This window comes from Musa acuminata, chromosome BXJ2-4, assembly GCF_036884655.1.
Source record: "Musa acuminata AAA Group cultivar baxijiao chromosome BXJ2-4, Cavendish_Baxijiao_AAA, whole genome shotgun sequence".
NCBI lineage: Eukaryota > Viridiplantae > Streptophyta > Magnoliopsida > Zingiberales > Musaceae > Musa > Musa acuminata.
The window spans coordinates 9,794,767-9,810,000 of NC_088341.1; the positions used below are offsets into that span (position 1 = coordinate 9,794,767).

The 15,234-nt window shown below is 40.8% G+C and overlaps 1 protein-coding gene and 1 non-coding gene across 2 annotated transcripts; both read right to left on the reverse strand.

Moving 5' to 3' along the window:
• Window positions 1-2,772: 2,772 nt before the first annotated feature.
• LOC135608693 (uncharacterized) lies at window positions 2,773-15,024 on the reverse strand. Its single transcript, XM_065101718.1, has 12 exons — window positions 15,013-15,024; window positions 13,922-14,024; window positions 13,760-13,820; window positions 13,539-13,676; window positions 13,320-13,451; window positions 13,127-13,241; window positions 4,320-4,367; window positions 4,134-4,236; window positions 3,972-4,032; window positions 3,751-3,888; window positions 3,532-3,663; window positions 2,773-3,456 (listed from the first exon to the last, which is right to left on the reverse strand). Exons 1-12 carry the CDS (start codon window positions 15,022-15,024, stop codon window positions 3,282-3,284), a joined length of 1,218 nt encoding a protein of 405 aa, XP_064957790.1. The 3' UTR covers window positions 2,773-3,281.
• Window positions 7,021-7,123, reverse strand: LOC135611480 (U6 spliceosomal RNA). The gene has a single exon (XR_010486608.1). It is a non-coding gene; the product is annotated as a U6 spliceosomal RNA (small nuclear RNA).
• Window positions 15,025-15,234: the final 210 nt, after the last annotated feature.

A 15,234-nucleotide genomic window follows, 5' to 3' on the forward strand; every position in this document is an offset into this window, starting at 1 on the left:
GTGGCACTACACGGCGCCAACCCATACGGGTTAGTCGGCACCCGTCCGCTAGGTACAAGCCACCCTCCCGAGGAGTTGACAACCATTAAAGGACCATGTACGACTAACCACCCCCTTTGCAGATATAAAAGTCAACCCTCTGACCAATGAGAGAGGACTTCATACATTCAACTCGCTCTTATTCCACTCAACTCTAACTTAAGCTTCGGAGGGGTCGAGTCGGGAAATCTCTCTCCCGACCCCGACCTGAGTGCAGGGGCTGGCAATGACGAAGCAAGCAACGAGGACCATGACCCAATCTGACCCGACACTCACTTCTGCTACCTGAGTCTCCGCGTGGGCAACCATGCACATCCGGGATTAGACCGAGCCGTACTTATTCCTCAGCCACAGCGTAAGGGTTCACCAACAATATGGACCTAAATCATCAAACAGAGTAATCTGATTTCCTCTAAATAATATCCTTACCATAAACCTGTTTACAGTCTTTAAAAGATGGGCTCCGATGTCTCTTTTGCTTATACTGCTCAAATCACTATGATTAGCAACTTTACTTGACATGAAGAAGACAAAGCTTCAGATGTGCAGCAACTGAACTTAGAGATGGCCCTGGCAAACTTCAGATCATTCAAGTTGTCTTCCAAGTTCTAGCATTAAAGATTCTAGTAGTCTTATTAACATTTGCTAATGGCTGATGATTCCCTGCGATACAAGCATATCAGAATAAGAAAAGAGAACTTTCCATCCAAGCCAAGGCCTTATCCAGCAAAGCACTCAACAGAGCTTTCCACATTGATGAGTCACAGTGGATTGGATGCATGTCCTTGTCTTGTTAATGTTCACAAGAGGCAACACGGAGAGAGGATTCTTCTAATGTTCTTCTCATCATGATCATAGGATATCTGGTCCAAAACAGGCTTAGTTGATGGAGGGAGGTTGCAGAAACATATGGGAGGTTGGCATAGGCAGATACAGATGTCTCAGATCAGATTACACTTCAGAGTGGGAGAATTGGAAAGAGGAGATGAAATCTGAGTAAAACATAGCATCATCCAAAGAAAATAAAAAATGAAGTGGCCTTCTATCTCAGTCTGTATCAGAATTAGATCTTTTTCTTCTTCTCTACTCTTCCTTTATTCTCTTCTTCTTCACACATGAAGAAAAATACTGCCTCAACCCTGGTATTCTTTAGCTCCCTTGATGTGTGCCATACTAAAATACAAGATGTGTAGCAGCCTCAAGGTCCTTTGAATTCATATCCTTAACTTCATAAGAAGTCATAGGTGAGTGAGATATAACTGGTACTAGTTTAAACAGGTGCATAAGATTGCCATTGCTAGATAAGATTTAGAAAGTGAGGGGAATATAAGAAGTCATGCTTCATAGAAGATCCTTACAAGTCCCAACTGAGAGCTACTCTAAACAATGACTGTCCTTGAACAAGGCTTCTAACCTAGTTTAAAGTTGGTTTTTCCTCTTAAGTCGACTGTGCCTCTTAAGTCAGTCATGCGACCAAGTCAGTTGAGCCTTCAAGGCAATCACATCATAAAAATAGCCATGACTTAAACTCAATAATGCTTCTTTGAGTCAATTGTTTCCTCAAGTCAATCATGTATCCTTAAGTTGTTTGCAACTCATGTCGGCAATGCTTCTTCAAGTCAATTGCATCTTCAAGTCGGTCAAGCCTTAAAGGCAGTCGTGTTGTCAAGGCATCCGCAACTCCAAGTTAGGCATACTTCTTCAAGTTGATTCTTTCATCAAATCGCTCATGCATCATCAAGATATATTCACCTTAACCTCCAAGCCAGCTTTGATTCTTCGAGTCGGTTATGTGTCCTCGAAATGGTAGAGCCAAATCGACAAGACAATCACAACTCTAAGACGACATTGCCTCTTTGAGTTGGTTGCAACTTTATGTTGGTCACACTTGCCATATTTTCAAGTTGGTCAAGCCATAAGGAAGTCACGTCAATAAGACGGGGTCTTGACTTGAAGTCAATCATGCTTCTTCGAGACGATTGCTTCCTCGAGTCAATTATAAATCCTCAAGATGATTGTGACTCTAGGTCAACCAAGGCTTTAAAAGGTGCATTTTCAAGTCGATCGCATCACGACGATTGCAACTCCAAGTTAGCCATGCTTCCCTAACTTAACAATACATCACCAAGGCGACCGCAGTTTGGCTCAAAGTTGTTGTGCTTTCCTTAAATTAGTCATGTGCCCTCAATGTGGTCATATCAGTAGGACAACCACAACTGTAACTCTTGGTTTATATCGTTCATGAGAGAATATATTTATATTTTTAATGTACATTTAGAGAAAATTCATTAGTCATTTATTAGGTCTCGACTCAAACAATACTTCCATAAACTATTTGTTGTAATTGCATGCTTTTTCTTTTCTCTTAATAATTTTTATCTTATTAGGGATTTTTTTTAAATTGAGGAGTGATAAATATTCTTATCTAAATCATAAACTCCTTTTAAATTATGATATTTATATTAAAACATGTTTATCTATTTTTTATAAAATTTTAAAAATAACCAATTTTATATGCTAACAAATAAATTCTTGAGGATACCAAACAAGAAGAACAAACTCTTCTAGACATTCTCAAGGAGCATTCAAATTTTAGAGGCAATAACATTCCACATACAACAGGGGACGAGTCAACTTTATTGGCTCATCAATCATTTTTTACACTAACAATATTTTAACAAATAAAACTTCTCATGTTGGATGTAGCATGTCATACAACTAAATCACTAAACAAGAAAAAACAAAGCATCATTTTTTCCTTGAGACAAGTATAAATTTCAATCGTAGCAAATCATACAAAATATAATGCTACTACTATTTTGTCTCAAAATATCCCTGTTTTGTGCAGGGCAAACTAAAAGGAAGGAAAGAAGCTGCAAAACTAAGCTATGAGTTCCTACTAATTAATCTTACAATACAGTAATACATTTCACCATGTCATCACAAATATCAAGAACATAGAAAACATTGGCATGTCCAGCTCTCATCTAGCAGATATATTAAGTGGATCCAAGAATATCAGCAGCTCTCAGCTAGCACCATCTGAAATTTTAGTGATGTAAGCAGATAGCCCAGAATCGTACTATGATCTTCACATTTTTACATTCAGATTCATTTCTTTGCAAGAACCGACCTTCTCAGCCGCCTTCCGCAATGGCCTTCCAACAGAGGATCTTCTTTGGCACTCCCGATTCCCGAGTTCTGAAGACTCGATTGAATTATGCTTCTCATTCTTTACTCGTTCAACAGAAATATTTGATATGGAGGAAGTAGAACAATCTCCATGAGCAATAGCTTACTCGTTCATTCTTGATCGTATAAACTAAAAACTTGGCATCCTCCATCTTGACTGAGTTCTCAGTAGGCTCACATGATTCAGACTTTAAATAACCGGATCTCCTCCGCAAGGATTTTCTGCTTTAGAAAAAAATGCTCAAATTTTAAATACTAAAAAGCAGGAAACATTCCATAGCCATATAAAACATGGATTACCTTCTTCCATCAATCTTTTCCTCTGATGGCACCTGACAAGTCACTGGAAGTATGGCATCATCAATCTTGTGCAACTCCATAGATTCATGTGATTCAGATTTCAAACTACAGGATCTTGTTCGGAAGGAAGTTCTGCAAAAATAAAATAGGTATGAGTTCAATGATGCTCTCCAGAGATTAAAAAGGGGGGGCCTATAGCTTAATCAGAATGTGCATTACCTTCTTCCCACGACCTTTTCCTCTAGGCCCACTTGATGGGTCACTGGAGATCCGCCATCATCTCTTTTGAGCAAGTCATTCACAAATTCACATGATTCAGACTTCAAGCCACTGGATTTTGTTCGTAAGGACCTCCTTCTTCATTAATTAGGATGCATCAGAATTTACATTGTCGTTAAAGATTAACAAATTATTCAAAGCTTATCCAAAACATGAATTACCTTCTACCATCAACCTTTCCCTCTGATGCCACTTGATGAACCAAAGCGATAGGGCCTAAAGCTGCAGAACCATACAACTGATATAAGAATGAAGAACAAACACAGAGATTTGAAATCAGATGCAGAACCACTAATTTCACTCATAGTGGTGAGTTGAATTACACTGTGGTTTTAACTTGCGCTTCTTATTGGGATTGCAGATTTTCTTGTCATTAGCAAGTTGAGTTGCATTTGCTTCAACCTCCTCACACTTGGTGGTTCCTACCTTTTGCAATTTGTAGAAAGAAAAATAACAGTATGAGCAAAAAAAGGGCAGCCTGAATGTAAACAAAACAAGCCATTGGATACCTCTGAGCCAATTTTGTTAAGGAGATCTTTGATCAATTTTTCTTTCTCCTAAGTTAGAGTAAAGAAAAATTATATATCACCATAGAGATTAAGAGAGGAGAAAACAAATTATGAAACTATAATAATCCCCCTTACCTCTAATTCTGAAGTCTTTAGTTTAAGGATTGATAAGGTACAACCAAGCTCATGTTGTTAATACTTTTAGCTGCAACATGAAATAAACAAATAAATATTATCAATCAAAATAACTTGACATGCAACTTCAATCGATTGACACAAAGTAAATCAAATTAAATCGCCTATTATAGCAAACGAAAATCACAATGAGCCAAACCATAAGGCAAGAAAACATACTCTATCTTTCCCTAAGTTGAGCTCCTGCGAATCAAAAGACGAAACAGATAAAGAATGCATCTTTTTTGCAAACTGTAACAATAAAGAAAATGGACAAGGAATCAACCCCTAGCATGTGTGAGTTAGCCCGGGCCAATTGCCAGTTTTGTTGACTGGTTTTCTGCAATTCAAATTGGAGTTTTTGCAACTCGGTGCTACTCAGTTCTATGATTTTAATGCCAAAACGAACAACAGATCAAACCATATCAATCGATAGCTGGTCCAAGAATTTCGACGGACTATTTTTTAGTCAAGAAGTAATTTTTTTACAATTTACATACTTCTTTTCTGCAAGAAGCTTCAACAAGGCAGTATTTTCCTGGAATTCATATTGATCATGTAAAGAAAAAAGCATTTTCAAACATCTTTTTTAGAAACAAACACTAAATGCAGATGAAGAATGAAAGAAAGATGAAAAAGGGAGACCAAAAAGAAAATCTCCAAAGGTACCTTCATGAGTTGGACGATGCAATCTTTGGAGATCGGGCAAGAAATCACATTCGAGTTACCTTGATCGACATCGGCACCCATCATTCCGGCCGTCCCCGAACTCACCGTGTTGGTGATGTCGGACAATCTTTTTCCTCGCAGCGGCGCTTCGGACCAAGGGCAGCACATCATGCGATTTGATTCTACTATAAGGCAAGCAAACCCAGCATCAAACGCTAAACCTAACCCTAACTCGGATACTAGGGAAGAATCCGAGGATCAAACTCTATGAATCGAGAAGAGAGAAAAATTGGAGTTTTTGCAAGTTTTGTTGACTGGTTTTCTGCAATTCAAATTGGAGTTTTTGCAACTCGGTGCTACTCAGTTCTATGATTATAATGCCAAAACGAACAACAGATCAAACCATATCAATCGATAGCTGGTCCAAGAATTTCGACGGACTATTTTTTAGTCAAGAAGTAATTTTTTTTACAATTTACATACTTCTTTTCTGCAAGAAGCTTCAACAAGGCAGTATTTTCCTGGAATTCATATTGATCATGTAAAGAAAAAAGCATTTTCAAACATCTTTTTTAGAAACAAACACTAAATGCTGATGAAGAATGAAAGAAAGATGAAAAAGGGAGACCAAAAAGAAAATCTCCAAAGGTACCTTCATGAGCTGGACGATGCAATCTTTGGAGATCGGGCAAGAAATCACATTCGAGTTCCCTTGATCGACATCGGCACCCATCATTCCGGCCGTCCCTGAACTCACCGTGTTGGTGATGTCGGACAATCTTTTTCCTCGCAGCAGCGCTTCGGTCCAAGGGCAGCACATCATGCGATTTGATTCTACTTTAAGGCAAGCAAACCCAGCATCAAACGCTAAACCTAACCCTAACTCGGATACTAGGGAAGAATCCGAGGATCAAACTCTATGAATCGAGAAGAGAGAAAAATTGGAGTTTTTGCAAGTTTTGTTGACTGGTTTTCTGCAATTCAAATTGGAGTTTTTGCAACTCGGTGCTACTCAGTTCTATGATTTTGCTGCCAAAACGAACAACAGATCAAACCATATCAATCGATAGCTGGTCCAAGAATTTCGACGGACTATTTTTTAGTCAAGAAGTAATTTTTTTACAATTTACATACTTCTTTTCTGCAAGAAGCTTCAACAAGGCAGTATTTTCCTGGAATTCATATTGATCATGTAAAGAAAAAAGCATTTTCAAACATCTTTTTTAGAAACAAACACTAAATGCAGATGAAGAATGAAAGAAAGATGAAAAAGGGAGACCAAAACGAAAATCTCCAAAGGTACCTTCATGTGCTGGACGATGCAATCTTTGGAGATCGGGCAAGAAATCACATTCGAGTTACCTTGATCGACATCGGCACGCATCATTCCGGCCGTCCCCGAACTCACCGTGTTGGTGATGTCGGACAATCTTTTTCCTCGCAGCGGCGCTTCGGACCAAGGGCAGCACATCATGCGATTTGATTCTACTATAAGGCAAGCAAACCCAGCATCAAACGCTAAACCTAACCCTAACTCGGATACTAGGGAAGAATCCGAGGATCAAACTCTATGAATCGAGAAGAGAGAAAAATGCACCGGAGGCGTCCGCATTGGTGTGGATCAGCGAGCGAGGAAGAGGACCAGCGTCCATGGACTGACCAACGAGGACAAGGAACACGACCGCACTCCGAAGAAGCAGCTTTCTTCCTCCCTGTGCCTTGATCAAGGAAATAACAAGGAAAAGAACGAGAAAAAGATGAAGATTTTGGGACAGAGAGAGCAGAAGAACACGAAGCAAGAAAGAACAAAAGAGCAGCCCGATCGCGATCGAACAAGGAAAGAATGCCGAGAGCGAAAAAATATTTGGACCATTTCTCGATTTGTGCGTGTCATCCTTGCGCAGGGGCCATGCTAATCTTCTCTGTATCGTTCCAATTTTATCGGATGTCTCCGAAGAGACAACCTCATCGCCAACTCTGCGGTATAAGAAGACGCGAATCAATCGCCTCATTATCGATATGGGATTAAAAATAAATATTCTTACCACGTGCCCAAATCTGAACCGTCGCTTTGTCGAACGAACGGCATCTGTTTAACTGATCGACTGCATCCTCCTCGAACAATCCCCAAACGCATCGAAGCCGTCCTTTCTCATCCTCCCAGATCGTAAAGCTTGGTTGACTTGGTTGAGCAAGCTTCGATGCACAACTTTGGGCTGGGCTTCTAACACGTAATAAACATGTCCAATTCTCGAACCCATGGTCAAATCATATTTTGTGGGGGTCAACACAATCGATCAACAATGCAGTCAATGTTGATTTATTTCACAGAGAAGAAATCTATGTTGAATTCATGTTTGCCCACACTTTGGTGAGATGGACTTCTAACACAGCACACTCATTCGGAGACCAGTACTTGCAGGAGAGGCCCAGTAGCTACATTAGAAAAGCACTTCGTTAATCAAGAATGGATCACAGAAGATAACAGATGTCCGTGAAATGTGTGCAGTAAGATTCTCCTATTTCCTGTTTATATTATCAGTTTAATAATGTGGTGATCAATGGTTGCTGTCATGGTATTACGATGAAGCATGGATCACTCTTAGTAATTTGCCATATGAGATTTCGCACCAGGATGGAGCCACCGGAACTGTGATGATGCTTCCAAAGGAAAACAAAAACAAAAGTCCTTTTGTCTTCGGCTGTTTGATGATGGCAGAAGCATTGTTAAAGTGGAATTGGGATCCTTTTTTTTCTTTTATCTCGTCAACTACGTACAACCTAGTTAATCATTGTCGAATATAAGATATGGCTCATTTTAGCATTATCCGCATAGGCGACCATACGTCCTCCACGTTGTTCGGCGCCGTACAAGTCGTAGCTGAACACTACGGATCCATTTCAGAAAGTTCTGAATGGTGCCGCACGATCGAAACCCGTATGGGTCGGTCGGTGCTCGTCTACAGGAAATGCGTCATCCTACTCGGCGTTGTACGAGTCGACTCCCAAACCCAAACTCCCAAGCATGGCAGTGGGAAGATAAGCAAAAAAACTCAAAAATCCCACCCAAAAGATCCAAGATTTGGTCAAAAACTAAAATTCCCACCAAAGCCAAAGTCAAAGTCAACTTTCGCTCCGTCTCCCAAAAAGCCGAAAATCAAAAATTTCTCGCTCGAAGGCATCTTGTAGGAGTCGGTACCTTCCCCTCGCTCATCCAAGCCAATGCCCGAGCAGTGTTGCTCATCCAGTCATTTGTAGTCCTTCGTCGCTTGGCTCGATCATTATCAGAGTAGCTACTTGGCCAAACAGGGGCCCGAGTAGTGTTGCTCGGCCAAGCCAGTGCCTGAGAAGTGTTGCTCGGCCAGTCATGTGCAGTCCATCGTCGCTTGGCTCGATCATTATCATAGTAGTTGCTCAGCCAAACAGGGGTCCGAGTAGTGCTGCTCGGCCAAGCCAATGCCCGAGCAGTTTTGCTCAGCTAGTCATGTGCCGTCCATCGTCGCTTGGCTCGATCATTATCATAGTAGTTGCTCGGCCAAACAGGAGCCCGAGTAGTGCTGCTTGGCCAAGCCAATGCTCGAGCCATATTACTCGGCCATGCCATTCCCTAGTGCCTAAGTAGTGTTGCTCGGCTAGTATTATATAGTCCATCGTCGCTTGGCTCGATCATTATCAGAGCAGTTGCTATGCCAAACATGGTCCCGAGTAGTGCTGCTCGGCCAAGCCGATGCCCGAGCCACATTGCTCGGTCAAGCCATTCCCCAATGCCCGAGTAGTGTTGCTCGACTAAGCCAATGGTCGTGTAGTGTTGCTTAACCAGACATGTGTAGTCCATCGTCGCTTGGCTCGATCATTATAAGAGTAGTTGCTTAGCTAAACAAAGGCCTGAATAGTGTTGCTCAACCAAGCCAGTGCCCGAGCCACATTGCTCAGCCAGGCCAGTCCCTAGTACCCGAGTAGTGTTGCTCAACCAAGCCAGTGCCCGAGCCACATTGCTCGGTCAAGCCGGTGCTCGAACCACATTGCTCGGCCAGGCCAGTCCTAGGTGCCCGAGTAGTGTTGTTCGGCCAAGCCAGTGCCCGAGCCACATTGCTCAGCCAGGCCAGTCCCTAGTGCTCGAGTAGTGTTGCTCGGCCAAGCTAGTGCCCGAGCCACATTGCTCTGCTAGGCTAGTCCCCAGTGCTCGAGTAGTGTTACTCGACCAGTCAAGTGCAGTCATCATCCTTGTTTTGATCATTATCAGAGCAGCTGCTCGACCAAGCCATTGCCCGAGCCACATTACTTGGTCAGGCCAGTCCCAAGTGCTCGGGTAGTGTTGCTCGGCCAAATAGGGGCCCGAGTAGTGTTGCTCGACTAAGCCAGTGCCCAAGCCACATTGCTCGGCGAGGCCAGTTCCCAATGCCCGAGTAATGTTGCTTGGCCAAGCCAGTGCCTAAGCAGTGTTGCTCGGCCAGTCACGTGCAGTCCATCGTTGCTTGGCTCGATCATTATCAGAGCAACTACTCGGCCAAATAAGAGCCCGGGTAGTTCTGCTCGACCAAGCCAGTGCCCGAGCCACATTTCTCGGCCAGGCCAGTTCGCATTGCTCGAGTAGTGTTGCTCGGTCAGTCATACCACAAAACTCAGAGTGGCACTACACGGCGCCAACCCATACGGGTTAGTCGGCACCCGTCCGCTAGGTACAAGCCACCCTCCCGAGGAGTTGACAACCATTAAAGGACCATGTACGACTAACCACCCCCTTTGCAGATATAAAAGTCAACCCTCTGACCAATGAGAGAGGACTTCATACATTCAACTCGCTCTTATTCCACTCAACTCTAACTTAAGCTTCGGAGGGGTCGAGTCGGGAAATCTCTCTCCCGACCCCGACCTGAGTGCAGGGGCTGGCAATGACGAAGCAAGCAACGAGGACCATGACCCAATCTGACCCGACACTCACTTCTGCTACCTGAGTCTCCGCGTGGGCAACCATGCACATCCGGGATTAGACCGAGCCGTACTTATTCCTCAGCCACAGCGTAAGGGTTCACCAACAATATGGACCTAAATCATCAAACAGAGTAATCTGATTTCCTCTAAATAATATCCTTACCATAAACCTGTTTACAGTCTTTAAAAGATGGGCTCCGATGTCTCTTTTGCTTATACTGCTCAAATCACTATGATTAGCAACTTTACTTGACATGAAGAAGACAAAGCTTCAGATGTGCAGCAACTGAACTTAGAGATGGCCCTGGCAAACTTCAGATCATTCAAGTTGTCTTCCAAGTTCTAGCATTAAAGATTCTAGTAGTCTTATTAACATTTGCTAATGGCTGATGATTCCCTGCGATACAAGCATATCAGAATAAGAAAAGAGAACTTTCCATCCAAGCCAAGGCCTTATCCAGCAAAGCACTCAACAGAGCTTTCCACATTGATGAGTCACAGTGGATTGGATGCATGTCCTTGTCTTGTTAATGTTCACAAGAGGCAACACGGAGAGAGGATTCTTCTAATGTTCTTCTCATCATGATCATAGGATATCTGGTCCAAAACAGGCTTAGTTGATGGAGGGAGGTTGCAGAAACATATGGGAGGTTGGCATAGGCAGATACAGATGTCTCAGATCAGATTACACTTCAGAGTGGGAGAATTGGAAAGAGGAGATGAAATCTGAGTAAAACATAGCATCATCCAAAGAAAATAAAAAATGAAGTGGCCTTCTATCTCAGTCTGTATCAGAATTAGATCTTTTTCTTCTTCTCTACTCTTCCTTTATTCTCTTCTTCTTCACACATGAAGAAAAATACTGCCTCAACCCTGGTATTCTTTAGCTCCCTTGATGTGTGCCATACTAAAATACAAGATGTGTAGCAGCCTCAAGGTCCTTTGAATTCATATCCTTAACTTCATAAGAAGTCATAGGTGAGTGAGATATAACTGGTACTAGTTTAAACAGGTGCATAAGATTGCCATTGCTAGATAAGATTTAGAAAGTGAGGGGAATATAAGAAGTCATGCTTCATAGAAGATCCTTACAAGTCCCAACTGAGAGCTACTCTAAACAATGACTGTCCTTGAACAAGGCTTCTAACCTAGTTTAAAGTTGGTTTTTCCTCTTAAGTCGACTGTGCCTCTTAAGTCAGTCATGCGACCAAGTCAGTTGAGCCTTCAAGGCAATCACATCATAAAAATAGCCATGACTTAAACTCAATAATGCTTCTTTGAGTCAATTGTTTCCTCAAGTCAATCATGTATCCTTAAGTTGTTTGCAACTCATGTCGGCAATGCTTCTTCAAGTCAATTGCATCTTCAAGTCGGTCAAGCCTTAAAGGCAGTCGTGTTGTCAAGGCATCCGCAACTCCAAGTTAGGCATACTTCTTCAAGTTGATTCTTTCATCAAATCGCTCATGCATCATCAAGATATATTCACCTTAACCTCCAAGCCAGCTTTGATTCTTCGAGTCGGTTATGTGTCCTCGAAATGGTAGAGCCAAATCGACAAGACAATCACAACTCTAAGACGACATTGCCTCTTTGAGTTGGTTGCAACTTTATGTTGGTCACACTTGCCATATTTTCAAGTTGGTCAAGCCATAAGGAAGTCACGTCAATAAGACGGGGTCTTGACTTGAAGTCAATCATGCTTCTTCGAGACGATTGCTTCCTCGAGTCAATTATAAATCCTCAAGATGATTGTGACTCTAGGTCAACCAAGGCTTTAAAAGGTGCATTTTCAAGTCGATCGCATCACGATGATTGCAACTCCAAGTTAGCCATGCTTCCCTAACTTAACAATACATCACCAAGGCGACCGCAGTTTGGCTCAAAGTTGTTGTGCTTTCCTAAATTAGTCATGTGCCCTCAATGTGGTCATATCAGTAGGACAACCACAACTGTAACTCTTGGTTTATATCGTTCATGAGAGAATATATTTATATTTTTAATGTACATTTAGAGAAAATTCATTAGTCATTTATTAGGTCTCGACTCAAACAATACTTCCATAAACTATTTGTTGTAATTGCATGCTTTTTCTTTTCTCTTAATAATTTTTATCTTATTAGGGATTTTTTTTAAATTGAGGAGTGATAAATATTCTTATCTAAATCATAAACTCCTTTTAAATTATGATATTTATATTAAAACATGTTTATCTATTTTTTATAAAATTTTAAAAATAACCAATTTTATATGCTAACAAATAAATTCTTGAGGATACCAAACAAGAAGAACAAACTCTTCTAGACATTCTCAAGGAGCATTCAAATTTTAGAGGCAATAACATTCCACATACAACAGGGGACGAGTCAACTTTATTGGCTCATCAATCATTTTTTACACTAACAATATTTTAACAAATAAAACTTCTCATGTTGGATGTAGCATGTCATACAACTAAATCACTAAACAAGAAAAAACAAAGCATCATTTTTTCCTTGAGACAAGTATAAATTTCAATCGTAGCAAATCATACAAAATATAATGCTACTACTATTTTGTCTCAAAATATCCCTGTTTTGTGCAGGGCAAACTAAAAGGAAGGAAAGAAGCTGCAAAACTAAGCTATGAGTTCCTACTAATTAATCTTACAATACAGTAATACATTTCACCATGTCATCACAAATATCAAGAACATAGAAAACATTGGCATGTCCAGCTCTCATCTAGCAGATATATTAAGTGGATCCAAGAATATCAGCAGCTCTCAGCTAGCACCATCTGAAATTTTAGTGATGTAAGCAGATAGCCCAGAATCGTACTATGATCTTCACATTTTTACATTCAGATTCATTTCTTTGCAAGAACCGACCTTCTCAGCCGCCTTCCGCAATGGCCTTCCAACAGAGGATCTTCTTTGGCACTCCCGATTCCCGAGTTCTGAAGACTCGATTGAATTATGCTTCTCATTCTTTACTCGTTCAACAGAAATATTTGATATGGAGGAAGTAGAACAATCTCCATGAGCAATAGCTTACTCGTTCATTCTTGATCGTATAAACTAAAAACTTGGCATCCTCCATCTTGACTGAGTTCTCAGTAGGCTCACATGATTCAGACTTTAAATAACCGGATCTCCTCCGCAAGGATTTTCTGCTTTAGAAAAAAATGCTCAAATTTTAAATACTAAAAAGCAGGAAACATTCCATAGCCATATAAAACATGGATTACCTTCTTCCATCAATCTTTTCCTCTGATGGCACCTGACAAGTCACTGGAAGTATGGCATCATCAATCTTGTGCAACTCCATAGATTCATGTGATTCAGATTTCAAACTACAGGATCTTGTTCGGAAGGAAGTTCTGCAAAAATAAAATAGGTATGAGTTCAATGATGCTCTCCAGAGATTAAAAAGGGGGGGCCTATAGCTTAATCAGAATGTGCATTACCTTCTTCCCACGACCTTTTCCTCTAGGCCCACTTGATGGGTCACTGGAGATCCGCCATCATCTCTTTTGAGCAAGTCATTCACAAATTCACATGATTCAGACTTCAAGCCACTGGATTTTGTTCGTAAGGACCTCCTTCTTCATTAATTAGGATGCATCAGAATTTACATTGTCGTTAAAGATTAACAAATTATTCAAAGCTTATCCAAAACATGAATTACCTTCTACCATCAACCTTTCCCTCTGATGCCACTTGATGAACCAAAGCGATAGGGCCTAAAGCTGCAGAACCATACAACTGATATAAGAATGAAGAACAAACACAGAGATTTGAAATCAGATGCAGAACCACTAATTTCACTCATAGTGGTGAGTTGAATTACACTGTGGTTTTAACTTGCGCTTCTTATTGGGATTGCAGATTTTCTTGTCATTAGCAAGTTGAGTTGCATTTGCTTCAACCTCCTCACACTTGGTGGTTCCTACCTTTTGCAATTTGTAGAAAGAAAAATAACAGTATGAGCAAAAAAAGGGCAGCCTGAATGTAAACAAAACAAGCCATTGGATACCTCTGAGCCAATTTTGTTAAGGAGATCTTTGATCAATTTTTCTTTCTCCTAAGTTAGAGTAAAGAAAAATTATATATCACCATAGAGATTAAGAGAGGAGAAAACAAATTATGAAACTATAATAATCCCCCTTACCTCTAATTCTGAAGTCTTTAGTTTAAGGATTGATAAGGTACAACCAAGCTCATGTTGTTAATACTTTTAGCTGCAACATGAAATAAACAAATAAATATTATCAATCAAAATAACTTGACATGCAACTTCAATCGATTGACACAAAGTAAATCAAATTAAATCGCCTATTATAGCAAACGAAAATCACAATGAGCCAAACCATAAGGCAAGAAAACATACTCTATCTTTCCCTAAGTTGAGCTCCTGCGAATCAAAAGACGAAACAGATAAAGAATGCATCTTTTTTGCAAACTGTAACAATAAAGAAAATGGACAAGGAATCAACCCCTAGCATGTGTGAGTTAGCCCGGGCCAATTGCCAGTTTTGTTGACTGGTTTTCTGCAATTCAAATTGGAGTTTTTGCAACTCATTGCTACTCAGTTCTATGATTTTGCTGCCAAAACGAACAAAAGATCAAACCATATCAATCGATAGCTGGTCCAAGAATTTCGACGGACTATTTTTCAGTCAAGAAGTAATTTGTGTTTTACAATTTACATACTTCTTTTCTGCAAGAAGCTTCAACAAGGCAGTATTTTCCTGGAATTCATATTGATCATGTAAAGAAAAAAGCATTTTCAAACATCTTTTTTAGAAACAAACACTAAATGCAGATGAAGAATGAAAGAAAGATGAAAAAGGGAGACCAAAAAGAAAATCTCCAAAGGTACCTTCATGAGCTGGACGATGCAATCTTTGGAGATCGGGCAAGAAATCACATTCGAGTTACCTTGATCGACATCGGCACCCATCATTCCGGCCGTCCCCGAACTCACCGTGTTGGTGATGTCGGACAATCTTTTTCCTCACAGCGGCGCTTCGGACCAAGGGCAGCACATCATGCGATTTGATTCTACTATAAGGCAAGCAAACCCAGCATCAAACGCTAAACCTAACCCTAACTCGGATACTAGGGAAGAATCCGAGGATCAAACTCTATGAATCGAGAAGA

Excerpts from the sequence above, each read along its gene's own strand:
- LOC135608693 (XM_065101718.1), bottom strand. Across the intron at positions 13,677-13,759 it reads GGAAAGGTTGATGGTAGAAG|AAGGAGGTCCTTACGAACAA; the intron begins GTAATTCATGTT and ends TAATTAATGAAG. Across the intron at positions 4,237-4,319 it reads TTAACAAAATTGGCTCAGAG|GTAGGAACCACCAAGTGTGA; the intron begins GTATCCAATGGC and ends AAATTGCAAAAG.